Source organism: Sander lucioperca, chromosome 12 (genome assembly GCF_008315115.2).
Source record: "Sander lucioperca isolate FBNREF2018 chromosome 12, SLUC_FBN_1.2, whole genome shotgun sequence".
In the NCBI taxonomy this organism is placed as follows: Eukaryota; Metazoa; Chordata; class Actinopteri; order Perciformes; family Percidae; genus Sander; species Sander lucioperca.
Window position 1 is genome coordinate 31626025 of NC_050184.1, and position 25678 is coordinate 31651702.

The 25678-nt window shown below is 39.1% G+C and overlaps 2 protein-coding genes across 2 annotated transcripts; both read left to right on the top strand.

Moving 5' to 3' along the window:
* Positions 1–432: 432 nt before the first annotated feature.
* sypb (synaptophysin b) lies at positions 433–13726 on the top strand. The gene is made up of 7 exons (XM_031290419.2): positions 433–582; positions 1998–2063; positions 8132–8256; positions 9503–9701; positions 9837–10028; positions 10137–10449; positions 11642–13726. The coding sequence occupies exons 1-6, from the start codon at positions 565–567 to the stop codon at positions 10416–10418; spliced, it is 882 nt and encodes a 293-aa protein (XP_031146279.1). The 5' UTR covers positions 433–564; the 3' UTR covers positions 10419–10449; positions 11642–13726.
* A 2212-nt stretch (positions 13727–15938) lies between these two features.
* Positions 15939–25573, top strand: plp2 (proteolipid protein 2). Its single transcript, XM_031290439.1, has 5 exons — positions 15939–16394; positions 22243–22398; positions 22532–22630; positions 24173–24269; positions 24394–25573. Exons 1-5 carry the CDS (start codon positions 16296–16298, stop codon positions 24405–24407), a joined length of 465 nt encoding a protein of 154 aa, XP_031146299.1. The 5' UTR covers positions 15939–16295; the 3' UTR covers positions 24408–25573.
* Positions 25574–25678: the final 105 nt, after the last annotated feature.

Below are 25678 nucleotides of genomic sequence, written 5' to 3' on the forward strand. Positions count from 1 at the left end.
ACCCAAATGTGTCTGCTGTTCACTGCTGAATTAAACACTGTATCCATCTTTTATCTTTGTAGTGTTTGCATGAATGTAGAAAACCTGAACTCTTCCTGAACTTTCTCCAACATGGGATGTGCAGAATGAGGTTTGCCTACAAGGTCTACAAGATAGGAAAATACGTTCTTCTAAAAATCTTCTAATGTCATCTGACATGTGTTAATGCCTGCTAATGACCAGCAGCGGTTCTGGAACCTTCACTGACCTTTTATATTTCCCCTTTACATCGCTCCCTCTGTCTGCTAAAGCTCGACACACTCTTAATGCGCTCCTCTCTACGTTATAAGCCTCGGGGCAATCTCGCGACCCTTAGAATAAAGCAGCGCTGCGATTGGACAGAGGCTCGTCTTTACTCCACGTCCAATGATTTATCTGACGTCACGACGCTTCACACGTCCTCGCCGGGTTCGTGACGCAGTCCAGCTTTTCCTCCTGGACGTCCTCCTCCCGTGGGCTGTTCCGGATGAGACGCCTCCCTCCCTCCGCCCCTCTGATCCTCTTATCAGCGAGTAAGCGGCCAAGATGGATGTTGTAAACCAGGTAAGGCTTTGGGGGGGGTGAAATTATCTATTTAATTGTTGTTTTGTTCGGTTGGTGATGTTCATTCAATTTGCCTCATTTTCCTTTTTCGTGCGCTCAAAGTAAGATGCTGTTTTGCCACAGATCCGCAGACCTCAAGGTTTTTAATGCAGTGCTTTCGATTACCTTGGAGTCGAAATTGTCATTTATGCATTCATCTCAAAAGATTTGCAGCGGTGTAAAGGCACGACAGAACGCAATGTAAGTGGACAATTTTCCACCACTGATGCTGCAGTCGATATGATGGAGCGGCCCGTTGACAGTCCCAAAAATGTGTAGGATGTCCAGAGATTACTGCAGCAATGACATTTAGCAACGGGAACAGAGGATGTAGCCTATTATCTCCAGGGATTCGGCTAATTGATTTAGACTGCTCGCATCTCAATTAGCCTGCTGTTGCTAAGATAACAAACATGATTTATTTCCACGGCCCTCGATGTGTCCGGATAGCCGCAGTAGGCCCAGACACAGAGGACGGTCTCCTGCATCTCTCCATGGCCACGAGCAGCTCATCTCTCAGAGAGCTGATGGGCTCTATATGACAAAGCCAACAAGGCTTCCCTGAGAAATGAACAAAGAATCAGGCTGTCAGACTCATCTCAACATGAATTTTGTCAGTACATGCGTCATCTATTTATTATGGATGTTGAGAGAAACAATGAGGATGAAAGTAGCCCCTCAGCCTGAGACAGAAAGCTAAAAAATCACTGCTGCTTGTTTCCAGTGCGGCCATTTATTGATGCAAACAGGGACACAGCGCCTTCTTTGCGGTGTCGCATTCACCTGCGTACAAATGCTTCCTCCGTTTTGCCTCGTCAATTACACAGATTTCGCGAGATTTCCTCGCAAATTACGGTAGGCTACTATAAAAAAGACAGCTGTGAAGTGTGTAGTGAGAGAGCAGAGAAAACAGTCGGTTAATCAGCTTTAAAGTGTAATTGTAATGCTGGCAGGAGCTCTCTCTCTCTCTCTCTCTCTCTCTCTCTCTCTCTCTCTCTCTCTCTCACACACACACACACACACACACACACACACACACACACACACACACAGGCTACATTATAGTGTAATTATTAAAATGACTGTATAGTGGGCCTAGTTGTACAGCATCTCAAAGTCCCACAAAACATGCCAGCTGTGACAGTGTTGGCAGATATTTGCCACATATAACAGCAGTAGTCCAGGTCTGTGGGCTATACATGAGACTTAGGTACAGTAATTGGGTTCATTTTTTTTAATCAGCTTCATCATATCATCATCATCATGCCTGGTCTGCTGAGAGAGGCTGATTAGTGAGAGTCAGTGTGAAAATGTTTTTTTGTTTTTTGTTTTTAAAGCTCTGCTAATTGATGATTTTTTTGTTTTTGTTTTGGCAGTTGGTGGCCCAAGGGCAGTTCACGGTACTCAAACAACCGTTGGGATTTATCAAAATTCTACAGTGGGTAAGTTCTCCATTTAAATAGGTTCTATTGCATGAGTTGTTTCCATTTTAATAAAAAAAATCACAGAATGGACTATTGTTATGGGTAAACCACTTGGAGCTTTTATCATTTGCAATAAATAACGCTGACATGCCCCTAACTGACAGATTTGTGACCTTCTGTCACACAGAGGCCATAAAGCTGCATGGGGCTTAATAATGAATGGGACTCTACACTCTTCGAAAAAAAAAGGTTCAACGTTGAACCCTCTCTCACAAGGGTTTAACGTCAGACATGTCTGTCTTTTCTCTAGAAACAATAAATTAACTTCACTATAACGTCTTATAATGTTTACTCTTTTGAATGTATTCAAATGATGAGCTTAACATAGATGAGTCTGTAGTATACTGCCCCAGCAGCAGGCCTGAACAGGACACACCAGCTGGATGTGTTACATCACTATTGTAGTAACACAATGTCAGTCCACTGAGGAATATGACGACAATTTGTCAAATCCTTCTCGGAGGACATGACCTCTGCATACTAGAACACTTCATTACTTCTATTTCATGGGTTCAGTCTCCTCCACCACATGATGGAGCCAGAACTACTCATTTATTAGTTTATGTATAAAGACAGTATAGCTTAAATAGATTCACTGAATTATTTAATTTAGCTCCAATTGGAAAAATGTCTGCATCTGAAAGATATTTATTTTATTTTATTTTATTTATTTATCTTTATCTATCTTCTATCTTTTGGGGTGCACATTGTAGCTTGTCTATAATCTGACAAATAATTCTAAAATTTTCATTTTCACTGATAAATTAATCTAGTTCCATTTAAGGTTGAAACAATTAGGTGATTAATCAATTACCAACTATTGTTCTAATCAACCTTATATTTCAAGCAAAAATGCCAAACACCCTGGGTCCAGCTTCTCCAATGTGAGGGTTTACTGCTTTTTTTGTCTTAAATGTTCCTAAAATGATAATCTTTGATGTTTTGGTCTGTTGCTCGCACACAACCAATATGAAGCCACCAACTTGGGCTTTACTAAATCGTGATGGGCATTTTTTTCCACTATTCTCTGCCATATTGTAACCCAAAGGATCCATCCATTAAATGGGAAAATAATCAGCAGATTAACAGATAATGAAAATAATTATAGTTGCAGCTCTAGTTACATTCATGTTGATCGATCCAAGAGCAATTAGAGACATTTCTAGAAGATTAGACATGAAGGATGTCACAGATATCCTCATATAATAGAGCAGGCTCATACTGAAGAGGCTGCAAGGTTACTACTGGTGCCTCTCTATTGCAGTTTTTTTTTTCCTCTACAGCTGGGGCACCACAGTGTTGGGAATAGTGGTACTAATTACCCACACAGGCCCCACAGCTAAGGGAGGGCTTCTTCTGTCTTTTCTTTTCTTATGTGATGTTATGTAAAACCCAGACGTGATGCTATGAACTGGTTTGGGTTTGCGGTTCCTGTTACAGCTGCAAGTGTAAATTATCAACAGTGAGCAAAGTCATTTCAACAGCTGCAACTATTTTGATAATCAAGTCATCATTTCATGTCATTATCCAAGCACAAATGTCCACATTTTTCTTGTTCTGGCTCCTCAAATGTGAGGATCTGATGCTTTTCGTTGTCATATATGATAGTGCACTGAATATCTTTGGGGGTTTTGAAGCTCTAACAAAACAAGCTTTATGAGGAGGTCACCTTGGACTTTCTTTTTGCACATTTCTGACATTTTATAAACAAAACAATGAATTGATTAATCAAGCAGATAATTGGCAGATTAAATAAATGTAAGTTGCAACCCTAATCATTTTAATTAGTTCTATGTTCCTCATTAAATACGTGCTATGTAATTATGAATACATTTTGGGAGGGTAGATGAGAAGTCAATTGAGGAGGGGATGCCCTTCCTTCAAACGGGTCCCTTAATTGTTAGCATCACCCCTGATCTTCGGTATGAGAACACACACACGAAAAAAAAGAGTCCCACACTGTGATGGGCTTTGCAGATATATGCTAGAGAACAGTCAGAGGCATGAGTGTACTGCATGACTCTGTAGTCCTTCCCTGGAGCTGTGTGAGTGTGCCAGCACCTCATCACTGCCTCCAGCAAGCCAAGCACCAATCAGGAGCCCTGCTCAAGAGGCCAGGACCCATGAATCATCTGTCAGAAGGGCTTGCGTTCCTCAGCATCAGGCTAGAGGAGGAGCTGCTGGAGCTGTTGCTCTTTCTGGATTAATATGGGCATACACAACCAGCAACACAGTGTTTTTTAGGAGGGGAGAGAGGAGCCTCCCCCTCTTTCCGTGGAAACAGGCAGCAATGAAAAAGATGCTTCTGTATAGTCGAATCAAACCTTTTTTGGATTTTTGTTGCGGTCAGTGTGTGGCGAAAGGCTTCTTTTTTTATTGGTCATCAGTGTTCATATTCATATATTTAAATTAGAGAGATGAGAGTAAATGGATTGGATCAGTTGAGACCAGTCGAGGATGAGGGTTAAAGGTGTGTGATTTTTTTTTTTAAAGATCTTGGGAACATTTGATGAAAAAAAATGTGTGAGATCTAAACAGCGTTCAATATGTGTGACTCATGTAGCTTTGCCCACCTCCCCGCCCCACCCCCCCCCACTCTCTCTCTCTCTCTCTCTCTCTCTCTTTCTCTCTCTCTCTCTCTCTCTCTCTCTCTCTCTCTCTCTCTCTCTCTCTCCGGGGAATAGTGCTGACAAAGCCTTGATTTGATGGATGTTGGAAGACATTGAGCACCCAAAAAAAGCTGATGTGGAGCTCAACCACAGAGTACACAAACAGCCTCCTGCCTTCACCGCTACAGAGTGGCACTGTTGAATGTAATCTGCATACAAATTTCTGACTCATACAGAGGCTGTTTGTGAGAACATGAAGTAAGAGCCTTATTCACTTTGCGGTAATCCCTAATGTGTAATAAAGGCTGTTGATTTTGTGGTATAGCTCAGGGGCTCTTACTGTGCAGACGCTTGGTGACTCTCTATGGTTATTACTCCAGGGCCTCTGGTGAAGGCTCACACAGCCTGTGTTTATTTCTGTGCTTTTGTAATTTTGGCTACATGTCGGCATGTAAGGAGCTGCTAACCCTCCTACAAGATTGTGTTTCAATGTTTTAGTTGCATATGAACAAGGAAATCATTTAAAATTTTTGCAAGATAAATTGTCCGAGTCTATTTATCAGCTGATATTAGCTTATTGCAGATATATTGGTATTTGCATAAATGTTGGCCGATAACTAACAAGAATTTGCAGTACAGAAATACAGAAAATAATAACTATTATGAGCAGAATAAGGATCCAAAAAGTCTTTCAAAAATCTATATCTAAAAATGTTAATGTTATATATTTATGTAAAAAATTAAATTAAAAAAAATATCGTCCAATGTATCTTTAAAGATTTTTTGTACTTTTCAGATATTAATCCAGCTCTCCAGTTGGTGCTTTTATTGATCAGTGGATCAGTTTTTACAGAGACATAGATTGTGAAAAAAAGCCATAGCAGACAGATCGTTTGTGACTGAGTGTGTGAGATTGTGTATCTTCTCAGCACAGAAGAGCTGACAACCATCCAGCATACCACAAGGGTTAGAAACCAGCCTCTGCCTCCTCGCTGTGTGATGCTGCCAATAGTGTTACCATGGCACCTAACACTCAGTGTGCCACCATTTCTTTTCTCAGTCTGGCTGGCCCTCATCTTCCTCCCCCATCACTCCTCCTTGCACTCATCTATCACCATAAAAGTACAACTCTTAATTGTGGTTTGGCGCCTCCCATTTAGATCCATTTTCCTTACGACTGGTTTTTAGGGATGCCGGTGTCTGGTGGTCCACCACCTTTGGTTTGCACTGAAATATCTCAAGAACTATTGGATGGATTGTTGTGAGATTTGGTGCACACATTCATGTCTCCCTCAGGACGAATTGTTACAGCTTTTGGTGATCCCTTAACTTTCTTTATCTAGCGCCATCATCAATTCAAATAATTCAAATGGTCCAATACTTTGGTTTATGATCAAATACCTGCAAAACTAATGTCATATCCATCAGCCTCAGTGTTTAGTGTTAGCGTTAGCATGCTAAACTAAAATGGCAAATATCATTGACTGATTATTATTACTCATGTCAGTGTGATCCAAATCTGTAGACTTATACTCATTGTATCATAGGATGAGTCAGTTGAAGCAGCAGTGTGGCCTGTTGCAGAGATTATCTCTTCACTAGTGTTTCTCCAAAAAGTCTCTGAAGAAGAAGAAGACAGCTGGGCCACAAGATGTTGTTGATATTATGTATTGTATTTTTATTTATAACATTGTATTATATGTTATTGATCCCTCTCATGAAATCTTAACCTCTACCTAACTCAGAGGTATAATGAAAGAATAATATGCACAGGGAGCTCTAAAACCTTTGAACAATCTTAAAATAAAAGCAGTACCATAAGGTAGTTATACTAAACAGAATAAGATGGATGACATGATATATTTTAGGATAAAATGTACCACAATGCGCACTTTGTGAAGGATTGTGCCGACACGGCAGTTGTGATACGCTGCACATGCTGTAGGTTTTGATGAATTGCACAGCTGCTGCAGCATTACATACTATTATTCTGTTTTGGGGTTTAAAGGGAAAGTACTACGTAAAACACAACTCATTTTTGCATGTCTTTTTAACAGACTGTCCTGAACATGACATCGAGAATAATACGTGAATGGACACCAAAATCAGTCAGTGTGCAAGTGACATTTCCTGGTTCAGACTGCTGGCACAAACATATAATGAAGCTCAAATATTCCTAAGATTTGCAAGATCACAGTCTATATCACAGTAACATTGTTATAATAATATATCAATTCTCTGTGTTTTAGTTTGGATTTTAACTCAAACGCTCGAGTCCAGATGGCACAATATTTTCCCCCTCTCTCACACACTAATGCTGCCAAGTTCATCACATCTACAGTCATTTGCATTGGTTATTAAAACCTGTTAATTAGCCTTCTGCCAACAACGGGGGAGGGAAGGTGTTTGAGATCTTGGGAGAGGACACTAGAAAATGAAAATAGAAAACCCTGCAGGAACAGAGGAGGATGAGTAAAGCGTACACAATGAGACTCGCTTTAGGCAGCCAGAGTGATTATCCAACAAACAAGCCTCTGACTCCCATTAGCTAAAACTGTAAATAGTTTGTGTGTGTGTGTGTGTGTGTGTGTGTGTGTGTGTGTGTGTGTGTGTGTGTGGTGTGTGTGTGTGTGTGTGTACAAGCTCACGTGTCTGGGTGTGGCTTTCTGTGTGTGTTGTTGTGTGTTGTGACAGTAGCTTGTTGTTGAGTACTTGGTGACAGATGGTAGAGCACCTCAGTCAGATTAATAGCTGGATTTCCACCCAATCGGCTCTGACCCGCAGCGTAGGGAGGGTGTGGTAAAAATAGTCTGACTTGTCTAATCTGCTGTGTGTGAGAGTTTATCTCCATGCGTGTCTGTTTGTGCCGTGTACGTCGGAGGGAGCTGAAGAACAAGACTGAGCTGTGTGCACCCAAAGTAACAGACCCTGAACAAATGCACAATCACTGTTGTACCACAAAATACAAACAAAAAAACTATCAAACATCTACAGAAAACCAATTGAAATAGTAACCATAGCAATGGGTGCAGCCCCTGGCTGTGTAACCTGGTGATAACGCTGCATTGATTTGCACTCTGTGTGCATTTTTCAACAACTCGCTATGATTGGTGGAGCATCAATCTGCTTGAGACATTGCAGGTGGTGACAGCATTGCAGCAGTCTGCAACTTTCAGTGTTAATGGAGCTGTCACCTGTTTTACACTGGAGCTCTTTGCTTACATGGTTACATTATCCAAACTAAATTGAAGTACTGGTGAATAAAGTATGTGATCAGCCAGTCATGGAGGAAAGTGTGATTTAAGATAGTCCCTTTGTGTATTCTGTGTTTTTTTTTTTTTTTACAGTTTGTCAGTGAGATGTCAAAGGTCTTGACAAATTGTCACCGTGTCTTTTCTTTCCTCTTTTCTCCTGCAGATCTTTGCAATCTTTGCCTTCTCGACATGTGGCAGTTACTCTGGCATGTTGAAGATGAGCGTGGAGTGTAAAAACCGGTCGGAGAGTGACCTAGGCATAGAAGTAGAATTTGAATATCCGTTCAGGTACGTCTCATTCAGAGTTACTGTCACCACTGTAGTAGAAATAGGAAATCAATTCAACTGTAGGCTCTTTACAAACTGTAAATGCACATTAAGCACAAGTATCAAAATAAATTACTTAGGAGCAAACTCATCTTGTAGATGGTGATGCCAGTTAATATGTTATAGCAAGATCTAATTTTAAAATGAGCTTTTTAGGATTTTATTTATTCCTACAATTTTAGAACATAAAGATGAAAGTGATTCGTCCAGCTTGTGCTCAGTGGAATTTGTTAAAAATTTATACGGTGAACGTATTAAAATGTATATTACATTTTATATAAAAAATTGTATATAAAATGTATCCATTTGATAAATTAGTTTCACCTTTGCAAGGAATTAGCAAATATATATCGGCCTTTATTCCTAATTTATACAATAGCTTAGTTAGTTAGCTTAGTTATATATATTTATTTATTTCCTGTTATAATAGGACATTTACCAGGTTTTTGGTTGAAGGAATAGTTGAACATTTTGTGAAATACACTTCACATTCGCACACATTTACTTTCTTGGCGAGATTTAGATGAGAAGATCGATACCACTCTAATATCTACCTGCTAAATATGAAGCTACAGCAGCTATGTGATTAGCTTAGCATATAGGCTGGAAACGGGAGAACAGCTCGCATGACTGCTCAAAAGTTTTAAAAAAGTCTACCAAAGAGTAAAAAAGACATGTTGCTGATTTACGGGGGTAATGTGCTGGTCAATATTTTGGACCCTGTGACGTTTTTATACAAATTAAATAAATATAAGGTCTTAATTAGTAAGCTTTAGAGGTTCTAGTAGGTGGATGTTGTTACCTTTGGACAGAGCTAGGCTAACTGGTTCCCCTGTTTCCAGTCTTTGTGCTAAGCTAAGCTCCGCTGACTGTCCGCTGACTGTAGCTTCACTTCTAATTAACAGACATGAGAGTGATAGCTTCTTATCTAACTCTTGGCAAGAAAGCGAATAAGTGTGATTCCCACAATTTTAAACTACTCCTTTAAAATAGGAGGTCTTGAGCAGTATTTTGGTATGGATTGCATTAATCATGTTTACACAAACTTACTGTATATAATCAATGAAAAGTATAAAAAATCTCCGACACTGATCAGTGATATCACAAGGTGTCTCACATATGAGAACTCAGTCACCATTTACCTTTTTTTCTTAGCTCTTCTTGCACTTTCTCATTTCTCTCTTCATCTTTTTGTTGCTGTTCTCAGGCTCCATCAGGTTTACTTTGATGCCCCCACCTGTAAGGGAGGGAAGCCTGAGCGTATATTCCTGGTCGGGGACTACTCCTCCTCAGCTGAGTTCTTTGTCACCATCGGTGTCTTTACCTTCCTCTACTCAATGGCAGCCCTCTCTGTATACTGTTTCTTACTGGAGAAGTACCGTGAAAACGCCAAGGGGTGCAAGATTGTGAGTTTGTTTATGCCTTATACATATGATACAAGACCATGTTGTTGGTCTGGTGTTACAATTCATATTTACTTGACGCTGTTTGTAGTAAAAGTGATCATGTATCGTATCATGTATTGTCTTGCTGATCCCCAGGACTTTGTTGTGTCAGCGGTATTTGCCTTCATGTGGCTGGTGTCCTCATGTGCTTGGGCTAAAGGCCTGTCTGATGTGAAAACAGCCACCGATCCAGAGAAGGTCATCGCTTTCATCGAAGCCTGTGAAGAACAAGAGAATCGCTGCCGTGAAGTCTATGACCCCAAGGTCTCCGGCCTCAACACTTCTGTGGTAGGTCCCTGATGCTTCACACTGAACAAAACTGTATAAAGAGTTGACAGGAGAACAGAAACAGCAAATATCTAAACTCATTTCTCCAAACACCTCTCTGCTCCACAGGCTTTTGGCTTCATCAACCTGATCCTGTGGATAGGAAACCTGTGGTTTGTGTTCAAGGAGACCGGCTGGATGGCTGCCTTCTCTGGAACATACGTCCCATCACAGGAAAAGCAGCCCGCCCCTGAATCCTTTGACCAGGGAGGCTATGCCCAGCAGGACCCCTACGCCGGCTCCCAGGGAGGGTACCAGCCCGAATACGGCCAGCAGGGAGCCTACACTGAGGAAGGAGGATACAGTCAGGGCTATGAGCAGCAGCCCACCTCCTACTCTAATCAAATGTGAGCCTGTCCAGCCAAACCACAGCTGCAGGATGGTGAGTTTAAACATATGTGAAACATATCAACTGGTTATAATAGGTTAATTGTGTGTGGCTGTATTAATGAGGCTTACAATGATATCTGCTGGATATCAACCTAACTTTAATGTCATTTTTTTTTGTCCAGAACGTTCCTTTTGCTTGCTATTTCTCCGGCACGTGATCAGAAAGTATTGGCAGAGTTCTACTTCTATTCAGATGACACACAAACATACATTTTCACAAATCTTTGGCCAATCCTCTTCACTCTCTTGAATCACATTAAGATACACCATTAACTTCCTTAAAATCGAACTGAATGTTCTTTTTATTGACAGTGGCTTATAGCACAGAAAACAACCTCAACCTTCTTACTGATACTATGAATAAATCAGTAGCCCTACAATCTCAACTGTACATTTTCATTTGGTATTTAGAAGGCAAATGAGATTCCAGAAAAACAGCATTGTTTTTTTTTTACTTTAAAGATAGGTTCACATATTTTCAAGTCTGTCCTAAAACACAAATCACTGCTCAAATGTACATTAAAAGATATATTGGTTGGGGTAGTTGTTGATCCTGTCCATACTGGCCGTGAAGAGATCCCTTTCTCCTTTCTTACTCCAAGTGGGCATCTTCCGAAATGTCCTTTTGATAGAAAGTTGCTTCTTTTGTGTTACTATTGCTGAACACAGTGTCTGAGGAAACACAACGAGGGACCTTTGTACTAAGAAGACACTCGCTTTATTAGCATCATGTGAACTTAAAGCGACTGTAATCAGTATTTTTACAACAACAATGTATCAAATAATAATGTGAAAACAATGTGACAATGTGAAAGGGGATGACTGTGAGTGACAAACAGAGAAATATCACCCGAGTTTGAATTAGCGACTAGCTGGTGAACATAGTAGAGCATTCAGCAGCTATAAAGCCAAATATTTCCCTCAGGAGTTGGTAGAGACCAAAAACAGAGCTAATAGAGAATGAATACAGTACATACAGTGCCATTTTACAGGCATGACTATGGTTACTAAATATCATCAGAGGAGCAACTTCGAAAAGCATTTTAAAAGTGTCGGTATATCAACTTTTAACGTCCCATATTTGTTGAGCCATAGCTTTGTTTATATATTCAACATGCAATTTGTGTGTTTAACATTTTCCTTCCCTTTGTCTCTCTCTTCTTGGCCTCTTTTACTCTACCCAGGGTGACATTGTGATTTTGGAGTGTGGCTCTCGACCACCGCATTTCCACTCTCCTCTGTTTGTCTGTTTGTGTATCTGTGAGTTGACAGGCGGAGGGAGGGAGCCATGGAGGGCAGGAACTGGTGGGGTCATGGGGAGGGGGACACCACAGGGGAAATGGGTCTTTGCTGTAACATGATGTTTATTCTCGTGATGTATTTAACTGTAGAAGACAACAGAGGATTGTCTGTTTGGTTATACGAGAAAAACTTGAATACAAATACCAAAACATTCGTTGACGAACATTTAAGAGAAATCTTGTAATGGAAAAGACTTACATTTATGGAGAAAAAACAAATTGTAGTAATATTTAACTTGGGAGAATGTATATGTCTGTGCTGTGTAAATATCAACATGCTGATATATATGATTATATGTACACAGTTGAATAATTGTGCACTCCATAAAAGTTGTTATACAACAAATGTTGAGCACAGAGTTATTCACTTGCATTTACTTTGGTTCTGTTTAGGAGCTCACATAGTTTAGCTTTTGCCCTTCAATCCCCTTAAATTATTCATATACCATAATGTTTTCATTTATTCATTTCAGAGTCTATAAAAATCTCTTCTTTTTTTTAAACTTTTTTAAATTTGAGATTTATAAAAGGGGGGCGCTGTTGATAATATGATGGCAAATGTTGAAAGAAAAACAGAATCATTAATATATAAAGTGAGCAGAGTAATTTATAGTAATAACAGTGAATATGTGGTTAGCAGGTTTTGAGTATGTTGTTTCAACGTTATGTTTTTATATATATTTTTCCATCAAATATCACTATCAAGCGAGGATGAACTCTTCTGATACACACAACATTTTAAATCCTGACGTATAAGATCAAAAATTGCATCAGGTTAAGAAAATTAGTGAGCATGGTAGCATCTCATATTTGCTGTGCTGTTTCAGAAACCGCTATAGTGTGCTATCAGTATGAAAATTGTGAATCGGGGCAGTGAACAACAGATTTAGCGATGTGTGTGTTTATTTATTTGTTTGGATTTATGTAATGGGATCAAACTAATGTTGTCAATGAATCCTCGTCCTGTTTTGATCACCTGTTATGTGGTCCGGAAAGTTGTAAGACAGAGTCATATAGTTTTTTAACTGGTGTTTCTATTCTATCACACTGTAATCAGTAACGTACATACTCACGTTAACATTAACTGTAGGTAAATGAGAATAAAGTATATTAAAGGACTAAACACATATTATTATGAGGCAATCTGAACAATATGTCTCCATATATACTTCTCTTGCATCCTCAATTTCCTTCTTTATCCCTTCTGTTTCTAAAGGTAACTTTACTGCATGCATCCTTATAACCTAAAGCATCCCTAAACACATTTGAGAGGCTGAGGCTTAAAGCTGCAGGAAGGTTAGACTACACAGTAATACCGTGCTATGTTTGATCCATCATAGTGGTTACTGCACAGCACATACAGCAGCTCTGCTATATTCTACTCAAAGCCCAAAGTAAGTGCTGCAATAGTTACTTTTTTCCAGATATAAATACCTATCCTACTGCCAATCCTCTGTTTGGATATACAAGATCGTGTTTGCCAAATGGTTAGAGATGTGTCTTGATTGGTAGTTTTACTTCCACAGACCTCATCGGGATGAATTGTTGTCCATCTCCAGTATATATCGATCCATTGCACAGCCTTGGATTCATTTTTTTTTTAAATTTTTTTTTATCAGGGTTATTTGATTCAGGCGGTGTAGAAGCACCTGGCTTTCTCTCTTCCTCTAGTCCCCCCCACATGTTTTTTTCTTCTCTCTCTCTCTTTCACTGTAGCTCTTATAAATATGCTGAAATTAAATATACTCTGTCGTTAGTGGTGAATGATGTCTTGTGATACTCTCTCTACGCCCTTGGATAGTGCTGTGTTTATTGTGTATGATGTATTCATATTAGTATTTATGATAATGATAAGTCAGAGAAAAAAAATATCCAAGACTCTCCAGAATTCTGCTGTATTCTTATTATATGGGATCCATGTGAAACAAAAATGAAATAAACTTGAAATTATTCTGTTGAAGGTTAAAATGTGTACTTCTGTTCATAGGCTGATTGCCTGTTCGTTTACTAAAAGTATGTTTCAAAGTGTTAATAATCCATTTTATGAATAAGTTGTAGCAGAAGTAAACACCCATGTTTCTACAATAAATTGTGTTCAAAACCTAGCGAAAGGGGTAAGTTAAAGCCTTGGAACAAGCTAGACATATTAAGTGATAGTAGCCCAGTGTCATAGAAAAATGCAAATGGTGTTCAGATATTTCTGTAGCTAGCCTATATTTCTGACTACAGCCAACATTTAAACACCATTTCAGGCAGGCTGTGGGTCAGGATGCAGGTTAGTTTGACCAATCTGGGGTTTTGGTGAGGACTCTGCATGGCACTACCTGGTGGTTGGGGAGGTTATTAACTGAAGAGGTTTCCTCTGTCACCTCCCCTCATTTTGCTAAATTTGAGAATTTATTTCACAATTTTCAAGACTTCAAGACGTCCATATAGATAATGCAAGGAAGATCAATATTTAAGAGATAGACAGAGCCTGTTATTATTCCAAAATGCATTGTAGGCACAGTATAGTGCTCCAAGACTCATTATAAGTTCATTAGGTTAGTTCATTTGAATTGATTTCTTTTGCCTTTTTGCAGTTAATGGACACTCAAATTAAAGTGTACAGCTCAAGTAGTCTAATGACTATCACAGAGTGGATAATGTTCCTACTGAGTCCTTAGAATCAATAACATAAACATAATAATATATGATGATCGTATGTTAATGTAATACTTCCATGGAGTGGCCTGTGCACACAAAGGTAGAGCCATCTGTTATTAGTGCGCAGGTCTTGTCAGTGGGCCTATGTATGTAAATGTGTTAAAATGGTTTCCTATTAAAACCTCTCAATGTCTATTTAAATTAACAATATGTAGGCCTATGTAAGGTATATCTCACCAACTGAATTCTAAATCACAACCTCAACTGTAAATACACAGCTGAAAAAAATCATCAACCAATAATTAGGATATGATGCTTTCAACAACTATTGGAAATACCACTGAGTTGAATGGATATAAATAACTGGCTGTGTTAACACTCACTACAAAAATTACAAGTAATGGACCCTTTAAAATTGTACTTAAGTAAAAGTACAGAAGTATTCACAACAAATTGAATTTAAAATATCAAAAGTAAAAGTACTCATTATCGAGAATGGCCCTTGTCAATGTTATACTGTGATTATCAGAACATGCAGTAATTATTGATGCATTAACAAGTAAGAAGTACTATAATGTTGTAGTATCTTATTTTAACTACTTTATATAGTTTTTGGTGGTTTATTCTATAACAATGCGTGTAACTTTCATGCACATTTAGACATGTTGCTGCTACACAAGGAAGCCAACCTTTGCTTGATTAGCAGTGGTGAAAAGTAAATTTACCCAAGTATTGTACTCTTAGCCCCACCTTTACCAGCTGCAACATTAAAGTGATTCACACAATAATGCATCACTATAATCCAGTAGTATAATATTATTCTGAAATGGGCCATTCTGCATCATGAGTACTTTTTCTTTCCTCAAGTAAAATTTTGAATAGAGGACTTTTACTTGTAACAGAGTATTTCTACACTGTGGTATTGCTACTAAAAGATTTGAGTACTTCTTCCACCACTGTCAGTGTTGGATAGTAACTAAGGACATTTACTCATGTCCTATACTTAAGTACAATTTCGAGGTTACTACCTGTTTTAGTTATTAGTTACTAGTTAATTCACAGATTCCGATAATGTATTACTATACTAAATATAATCAACACATACAATATGATATATTATTATAGATGTAGCAACATAGCAGTAGGCTATATAAGTAATTAAAATGAGCTCCGCCTTTACAAACTGCAACAAAAAAGAGATAAATTAAATGTGTATTTTTATAATACCTTTGCACTTTTACATGAATAAGATTTTGAATGCAGGACTTATGTCTACACTATGGTATTGCTAATTTTACTTAAGTAGATGATCTGAGTACTTCTTCCACCACTGAGCAGAAGTATAAAGTTCAATAATTGAGTACTTCTTCCGCCACTATGTAGAAGTGGAAAGCACAGTACTTAAGTCGTTATTCCACCACTGTGGATTAGCAGCTAAAACATCAGCCACTAAAGAATAACATTTGCAACAGGTGTGTCGAGTTTTAAGAGAAGCCCCTGAAGGCAGCACGGAAGCAGCTCGTCTCGGTGGTGCCAAAGTGCCAACAGCTAGCTCCCCTTGAGAAAAGTGAAAGCCAACGCCCCACTGTCAGCTCCTCAGCCCGGCCCTCCCTTCTCACACAGAAAGCAGAGTTTATGTGGAGCTGCTGTGGTCGTGACTGAGCTCAACCAGAGTACATTTCACGGAGACTTTTACATCGGAGACGTTGATTCATCTGACTGGGACGAAAAAAAACCTAGCTAACGATCAACTGAGCTGCAGCTATAGTAAAACGTTAAACACTGGAACCTTTTTCCTTTGGCGCTCGGGACAAGTTTGTTTATTCAAACGCTTGCTGGCGATAAGGCTCACAAACATACAGTCGGTTTATAATAAGTTAGTTGTTACAGAATGGCTGATACAACCGCGTCCAGTCCCGCTGCTAACTGCGTGGAGAAGCTGAAAAGTTACGTGAAAACCCAAAAAGGGTTTATCCTCGCAGCAGAAATAGTAAGTTCACTGACCTGTGCAGCTAACATGTAACTTTTACCTTCTGTGTTTGAATGTTTAACAACTGCTTCCAAAACCTGGTTATAATGTGTTGTGTGTTTAAGTAGCCTGCAACTAATGAATATTTCATACATATTAAAGTGGGTTAATGTAGCCTACATGGTTGTTATTGATTTTTCTCACTATTAGATTAGATAGAGGAGAGATATTTCCTTTTTCTGTCACCAATGTTTTCTATTTTCTACTTGAAAGCTGATTTATCTCACTCTTTTTTAAAGCAGTCTTGTCGAGGAATGATAAGCATGTGGTCTGGGGGTTGAGGGATCATGAACAGGGAGTTAAGGGTTTCCACCTGTCACTTCTGCGCCACTGTTGTCTCATTTGGCACCAAAGAGCCAAATGCTGAGCGTTAATGGCAGATGAAAGGTCATATGGGTTAACTCGACCCAGTGACTCCCTTTTCTACTTATTACCACAGGCTGCGTAATATGTGTGAGCAGAGAAGTGGTAGCCCAAATGTGGTGAAGAGAAAATGCAATGTATATCACATTTCTATGAGTATAAAGGCTCATAAAGTGAGTTTTTTTCCCTCCCAACTTTATGTCTTTGCACGTCTGGCTCTAATTTACAGGAATATACTGACAGAGGCGACAATAGAAACATCAGAGCAATACTTAATTCCCAATAATGAGTAAATAAGGTGTGTAGAGTTTAAGTGTTCCAATTACTGGCATAGTAAAATCACTTCCTGTCTGTCTGGGAAGACTTTATTTATACTGTCCTTGACCACCGGTTTCACATGATTGCCTTTGTTTGCACTTCACAGCGGTTGCACAGTGTTCTCTTAACACATGACTCACTTGGACCTTAAATACTTAAGTTCTGCATTTTAAAAGTTTTTTTTTAATATCAGATTCTTGCCAGGTACATGCAACAGTATTACTACTTATCTCACAGCTTACAGAGTACTAAAAATGTAACTGTGCTACTGTGTTATTACTATACTAGTTTTAAGAGAGTAAAGTAAGGTTCTGCTGTCATAACCCAATGGACTCATTATAAAGCAGGCTCTCAGATGTTGGTGGTCAGTGGTCCACCCACTGTAAAGTTTTTTTCTTTTTTTCTTTTCAGAGGTAATGGAAATTCCAGGCTTCCAGTGTGTAGTTTGTTCCTAAGAAACAATGTGTGAATTGCTTAGCACACATCTTTTGGTGTGCCTTTCACGCAGAGCTTCATTCTTCGCTTGATACACTCGGTAGTTTGTTGTTTCCTCTCCCACTGACTCACTTCTTCACTGGAACCTGATAAACCCTAAAGGAAGTCATCTCTGATGGTGCATGTCAGAAATAGTTTACAGTGCAGACTGCAGGGAGATGGATGAGGGAGTGAAACAGGAAGACAAATGCCATTACTGCTTGTTATGGCCAATCTAATAGGAAATAGGGTGTTTAACCCCAGCAGTCAGGTTTAAATCTTTCAGCTGATAAACCTAAAAGCTAAAGGAATAATTCAGCTGTCAGCAAGTTATGACAGCAAGGTTTCCATGCCTCGTCGAATAACATTTACATTTATTTAGTTTTGTCTTTTAATCTGGCTATCAGAGGCATGGCCATACTTGAACATGTTTGAAGCTGCAGAACAACATACAGGTCACAGTCACACACACAACACACCCATGTGAAGCAAATTTCATTTAGTCATGTGGCACAGTTAGACCAGTAGTGATAAGTCAGGATGAGTCATGCAATGAACTGAACTTGCACCCTGCTTTTAATATTATTAATATCACATTCTCTTATGACTGGAAACCATTTTTTAGGTTATCTCCTTTTGTTGAAGAATGTCTTAATCAAAAGAAAGGGAAAAGTATGCAGGAGAATGACTAGATGATGAGCATAAGAGTGATGCAATGAAACTGAACTTTCCATTTTGCTCTCAACAATCATGGTATACACTTTAGTGAGCAGTGGAAAGTGCTAAAGAAAAAAAAAAAAAAAAAAGCCCCAAAATGTAAGTGACTTCCCTAGCAACCGTTGCTGTTTTGTGTGTGTCTGTACCACGGACTAGCTCTTGGCTCTCATGTTGCTGCTGGCTATAATTAGCCTAGCGTTCCCAACTATTTCTATCATTTTTAAAAGAGGAGCTCATTATTCTGATGTGAATAGATCTGAGCTCGGATCTTAAAAAGCTGACCCATGGAAACAGATCCGCCGCTGTAGAAAACATAAAGGTGTCACCATCTCGGAGCCTTTCTTGTTCTGAGAGACTCTTGTGTAGCGGTTGTTTCTCTGTGTGTGATGGCCTCCTCAGTAGCCGCTGCCCTCAGAGCAGCCGACTCTGCCTGCATAAAGTCTCTTTTGTGTAGGACCTTGGCCTCGGCCGCCACGCTACTCTACAGAGGCTGCCTGTGCCTGTCTCTAGAACACATGAACTACTGATACATCTGGCTGGCTGCGCGTTTGTGTAACAGTTGCCGGGGAGTGGAGGGGAAGCAGTAGTGACAGATGTAGGGCTAGTGTCGAGTCAGCTACATCATGTGTGTATCATAGACCGCAGTGATTTGACACTGGCCACTAAGTTATGTCTCTGAGAATAAAACATTGCAATGTGCAAGACGTGCTTTTTTCAAAAGATACATTAGAGTCAGAGTCTTATTTATTAAGTAAGCGTTACAAGTAGGGCTGCAACTAACGATTATTTTCATAGTCGATTAATCTGTCGATTATTTTCTCGATTAATTGATCAGTTGTTTGATCTATAAAAATGTCAAAACATGGTGAAAAATGTGGATCGGTGTTTCCCAAAAGCCTAAGATGACGTCCTCAAATGTCTTGTTTTGTCCAAAACTCAAAGATATTCAGTTTACTGTCACAGAGGAGAGAAGAAACTAGAACATATTCACATTTAACAAGCTGGAGTCAGAGAAATGTTATTTTTTTTAATAAAAAAATGACTCAAACGATTAATCGATTATCAAAATAGTTGGCAATTAATTTAATAGTTGACAACTAATCGATTAATCGATTCATCGTTGCACCTCTAGTTACAAGAATAAATGATTTGACTTGTCACAAGAAAGCAGTGCAAATAAAGGTTGTAGAACACCAGGATTCAGTTCAGTGTGTCGTATGTAACCACAGTTTATAATTTAATTCAAACTTTATTATATCTTTAATAGTTGATTTAAGATTCATTTTATGCTGATACAGTATGTGCAGAGAAATGCAGGGTGAGAAGAGTAATTATAAGAATTGCAAAAAGAAATATAAATTAAAAAAATTCAAAGCTAGAAAAAATATAAATATAGGCAATAGAAGTATTAATATACAGTGTGTAAATGCAACAATTAATGGATTAGCTAATCGAAAGAAAATTAATTTCCAACTTATTTTAATAATCATAAGTAATTTTTCTAGCAAATATGCCAAACATTTAATAGTCCCAGCTAATCAAATGTGAAAATATGTTTCTTTGTATTAAATGTAATATTTTGGTTTTGTACTGTTCTTCGGACAAAAGAACAGTTTTCAGATGTATAGACCAAACGATTAATCGATCAATCTGTTAGTTGCATCCCTAAAGTGTATATTGGCACAGTGTGTGGGTGGCTGTCCAGTTTTTCCAGTTCATAAAAATGTAAAATGTAGGCCACATGTGTCACAGTTGTGAAGCAACTTTTGCAAATGTGCAGGGCAGTGCAAATGAATTATAAATCCACGTTGGAAAAGGACAATACAAGGAATGCTGTTTGGTGTCCTCAAGTACACTAAATTGGTAGGTTTAAGGACTTGTACTGTAACTAGCCTACTTGAAATGTCCACTCCTTCACAGCTGTCATGTGTCCGTGTTGTGTGAATGCATCTACCCACGCAGTTTGACAGCAGCAAACAATAGCAGTATTGAAAAAGAAAAGGCTGATATTGGTTGAGGGCCGTAGGCTGGCTGAGTTTATGATTTTTTGCACATTGGCAGCATTTCAGTGTAATGGACTGAGAAGAATGCATGCTGACTTTTTTCCCTCATATGGAAAAATAAGATCTTGATAGAACAAACACGTGCCGTAAATCTAAGAAGAAAGCAGCATGTGATCGACAGACTGACAGTGTGCATTATAGTTCATCCAGTTGTCTCACCGTGCAGAAAATCGTTTTTTTCTTGGCAAAAGCGCTTGTTATTACGTGGATGCTGAATTGGGAACTGACTGGAGTAAATGAAACAATTATGCCTCTGTTGGAGTGATTTACTGTCTGACTGGCCTTGGCTATTGAGTTGACTCAGATATTTTTCTATTACTGAGCATTGAGATGATTTGTCCTCTCTCAGGTGAATTGCAGCTGTTCTATCAAGTCATCTGCAAAGTTTAACAGAAGAAATGTGGGCAGCTATGTTAGTTTTCTGGCATAACCCTGGTGTAGGGTTGGGCATTATATCGATATTACATCAAAATCGATATACTGGACTAGGCCTGTCACGATAACAAATTTTGCTGGACGAGAAATTGTCCCAGAAATGATTGCGATAAACGATAATATTGTCGTTCTGAGACCGTTTTCATCTAATATAATGATAATGGCATAATAATGCAGGTACACCTTTTCAAAGATCAATAAACTTTTATTTCTAAAGAATATTTAACACCGCAACTGGAAGACATTTTAAATGTCCACAATATGTCTTTGATCTCCTTTAGTATGTCGTCTTCCACGCTGTTGTACAGTTGTGGAATTGCCGTTTGTGACACGTATGTTCTCCCAGGCATTTCATACTGGCTGTCAGATGTTTGCAGCATTCCTTGAGTGTTTGTGTGATAGACTACAGACTCTGTACTACATTTAACAATTATTTATTAAACACTAAATATTAAATTTAAATAATATATAATTAATAAATGATATCTATCTATATCTATGTGGCTATCTGCCACATGGCGAGTAAATGTTTGTATCAAAATAGTTCTGTTTTTCAGTCTTCATTTTGGCGAAGGTGCAGCTACTTTCTTCTCCTCCTCTGCTGTCTGCAGGTCAGAGCTTCGCGGGGGCGGGCCGACACCCACACACACCCACACCCACACCCACACCCACACCCACACCCACACACACAAACACTGGCGCACACACAAAAACTTGCGCACACACCAGACGCCAGCCACTACGTCACTTCTGTTTACTGATAGTTATTGTTTACCTCAGGCTAATTAATTAGCTAGTAAGTGGCGATTTCTGACAGCCAGCCTTCCAAAAGAAAGCACAATGAAATTAAATAATCAATCATTAACCGTTGACCGACAAGCAGGTAACGGAGTCTCAGTTCACTGTCTGGGAGCCTCTGACACACTTTCCGCACTCCGTGTCCGCGGGCAGCTGTAGGCTTGTACCGGTTAATGCTCAGTGCATTGTCGGACACATGCAGTCACTTTCCTTGAACTGCTTGCGAGACTGACAAGTCCACAGTGGCGTGTATGTCCGAGCCTGTCTCCACCGCCTCCACCTGCAGGTTGTCAACTGTGGTTTGGAATGAAAGGGAGAAAATGGGCCTTAACTGCAAAGTGCTGCGGGAAACCCAGACTGTTCTAGCTGTTCTATTATTTGCCTTTACCCACTAAGTCATTATATCCACATTATTGGGGATTATTTATCTTAAATCTCATTGGTAAAATGTTTTGTAAAAGCACCAATTGTCAACCCTACAATATCGTCGCAATATCGACATTGAGGTATTTGGTCAAGAATGTCATGATATCTGATTTTCTCCATATCGCCCAGCCCTACCCTGATGTGTTCTGGGATATCTTCACCATTTTCAAAATCGTTAATCTCTCTGTTTATTGCTTTTCCCCATCCCCTCTTAGTTAATCAGTTTCATTATCATCATCTGCTACGCTGCATCTGCATATGGAGGCTACTCCGCTGTCGCCATCTGCGAGATGATCTTCGCCATGGTCTTCTTCGGCCTCTTCATGATGGAGATGGACAAGCAGATTCAAGTGATCAACTGGGTCTGGACTGTGAGTCCTCTACATGTCTGAGCACATGATCTTACAGCAAGCATACACACACACACACACACACACACACACTGACGCACACGTGCATAGTTGCACAACAATGCTTCATCATCTTCTTCTGTCTCTTGTTCAGGATCTTTTCCGTGCTGGTATCGGTGCGGTCCTTTACATCATCACTTCTCTGATCTGTGTAATTGGAGGGGCCGGGGACGGTGCCCGTATCGCAGGCGGGGTCAGTTATGGCGCCGTAAACTGAATGCCGAAACTGTTCATGTGCATGTTTTAGTGCTTGTTTTGACAACCGTTAACTGTTATCAATGAATCCGTTTTGTGGTACAGTACATGTATGCCTAGGTGTGGAAACTGATAATAGAGGTGGAAACTGAAACCAACGGGGGTTTTGTAAACGTCCGATGTGTTTAACAAACACAATCTCCAAGGGAACACACTCAGTCAGTATTGAGTAATATGGCCATCTCAAATCATATCTCATGCTTCCTTCCTGTTTAAGTCTAGTGAAGACCACAAGACTTTAGTCACGATTTCAGACAGACCTCTCCAGTTGAAACTGAATCCACAGGTCCTTTGGTTCAAGCAGTTCAGGGACTTTGTTGTGAGGAACAGTTTTTTTTTATTTACGTGTCATGCCACTAAGTGGCCCATCCCACACGGAATTACATGACACCAATACAACAGTACAGCTTCCAGTCCAATGTCCACACACAACATTCTCCACTTTGCACAAAACAAAGAACAAATAAAACATACCACAACAGCCACAGTAGTTGGAAAACCTTGGAGGTGAGTCTGGGACGAGAATAGAGTGGCATCCATTTAGAGTGCACAGGAAAAAGAAGGCAGGGAGGTAGGCAGTTGAAAAAAAACAAACACACACAGACACACACACACACACACACACACAGTGCCAAGTTAAAGTAGTGCAGCATACAGCCACTGATTCTATTATTAATGCAATAAGAGTCATCACAACTTCATGGGAAATTAAAAGCAGCTGGAGTGACATGAGAAACATCACAAATGCACACAAATAAAACCCATACACAAGCAGGTTGACGTGAGGATGGTGTTGATACAGCTGACGTCTTTCTAGAATACTGAGGTAAATGCAGGAACAAAGTATCAAAGAGTGAAGCCTGCAGTGGCATTGCAATACATTGAAGTTCATATTCAAGTTTCTCACAACACAAACCACCACTCCCCGGTGTCCGTTTGCTTTTACAATTAGATTAAGGACACTTAATATTATTTTTCTCTAAGAATCCGTTTGTATCCGTTTTATCAGTCTATTCATTTTTAATTAACTATTTCTTTAAATATGTGTGTGGTGTGCCGTCTGATATCTTTCTTGTGGCATGTGCAAACCCATCTGCACCTCAACAACACACATTTGACCTAACTTCTAACACTTCCTGCATGTATCTGTTGAAAATCACAGTTATTGCTCCAGTTGTGGAATAATCTTGTAATCAGTACGTCTCATCTGAGATCAGTTATGTAGTTTGTACACCCTCAAATCAACATGATAACAGTCTGGGACTAAAAATGTCTTCTGGTGTTAGCAGCACAGCAATTCTGAGATTTTTAAAGCCACTCGTCTTTAGCTATGTAACATAAAATATTCTATTACGAGCACATTATAGTGTATTTCTTTTACATTTTGTTTGCATTATCCAACTTTGAGGTGTTTTATGTGACCAGTTAATTTGATTATTTATTATTATTGTGATTCTGATGCTGAGTTGTTGTTTCTTAGGTATTTGGTTTGATCGCTGGTATACTGTTTGCCTATGACACCTACACCATCTTCTTGCAAGTCAAGAGCACCAGGCAGCACACGGCGGCTTCTACCGGTGAGAGCAACAAAGGTTTACTTTTATGATACACTCAAAACACGTTCGACATGACAATAAGCTGCTTTATTTCATATGTACAACACCTTGCTTTATCTCCAGTGTTTTGCTTTTTTTTATACAGATGACGGAGTTTAAACACTCCAAGACGCATGTACTTCTGCCAAGAATGCAGCAGAAGAACAAAGAGGAATTTGTGCAGAAGTTAACAAAAGAGTGGATAAGAAAGGACGATGGACAACAAAATGAACAGGTCACAGTTTTATCAATGCTACTGTACGGTGTGAACAGACGCGAGATTTCTTTAAGGGGCGTGCCCGAGAGGAGGATGACGTAGCCAAAGTGAGTGGTACTGTACATCTGTGCCTGCACGTCAAGACAAAATCGTGTCTACATGAGGAATTCCCTTCACAAACCTTTACTCCAACCTCAATGTACCACTGATTAAAAAGGGAAAACTGCAAATAACAGGCAATGGATGTCATCAAGCAGCTTGTCTAATACATATCTACTGTTAATGGATTGCTGTAGTAAGAAGTAACTCTGCCATTTGGACTTTAGGAGTAACTGACACATGAATGGGTAGTTAGGAATTGTTTAACATCATAATTATGCACTTCTTGAGTGTGTGTTTTGTATTTCAAGAGAGGTTTCTAAGCTGGCCAAACATTTCCTTCTCTGTTATTTAATCATTGCTCTTTAGAGTGTTCCCTAGATGTTACAGTGCCTTAAAGTCTCATTCAAATTAACCAGTTCCTTCCTCTTATTCATCTTATATTCTTGAAGTCTAAACATTTGAAGTGGCCTAATCAGAAATATTTTGGCTGTCTTTGTACTAATTAATAAAGGATATATTATATTAACTATTAATTAGTTTAGTCTTCATCATCAGAGGCGTTAGAAGTCCACTAACCATCAACCACGTTTCTTATTTGAATTACAGTGTCATCCTCCAGGTTCTACTTTGATTCTTGCTCAGGTTATTTTTTTCTTACATTTATAATACATTTCAAGGAGCAGAATATTTTTTCTGTTGACATTTTATACAGTCAAGAAGTACAGTCCAGGTTTTTTTGATGGAGATAGAAAAAGAAAAGACACATAGGTGGAATTTTATTATGTGAATATCGCAATTTTAAAAGGTTCTGTAACTGATTCCTCTACCCTTTGGTGGTTATTTATCCAAGTAAGACATTGCCTTATTATTTTTTCTAACATGCTTTACAAAAGTCTGCAGTTTGTAATTTCAAAATGCAAAGCAGCCTTGCTTTGGGAAATAAAAGCCATTGTTACTACAAAGGAAATCTGTTTTTGTCACATATATTGTACACTAATCTTACTACTTAACCATGATGTTTACGGCTTTATTCAACAAAACCATAATTGATTGCATATGTTGCCGGATATAC

Excerpts from the sequence above, each read along its gene's own strand:
- sypb (XM_031290419.2), top strand. Across the intron at positions 9,702-9,836 it reads ACGCCAAGGGGTGCAAGATT|GACTTTGTTGTGTCAGCGGT; the intron begins GTGAGTTTGTTT and ends GCTGATCCCCAG. Across the intron at positions 10,029-10,136 it reads CCGGCCTCAACACTTCTGTG|GCTTTTGGCTTCATCAACCT; the intron begins GTAGGTCCCTGA and ends TCTGCTCCACAG.
- plp2 (XM_031290439.1), top strand. The coding sequence starts at position 16,296 with ATGGCTGATACAACCGCGTCCAGTCCCGCTGCTAACTGCGTGGAGAAG. Across the intron at positions 16,395-22,242 it reads TTATCCTCGCAGCAGAAATA|TTAATCAGTTTCATTATCAT; the intron begins GTAAGTTCACTG and ends ATCCCCTCTTAG. Across the intron at positions 22,399-22,531 it reads TGATCAACTGGGTCTGGACT|GATCTTTTCCGTGCTGGTAT; the intron begins GTGAGTCCTCTA and ends TCTCTTGTTCAG.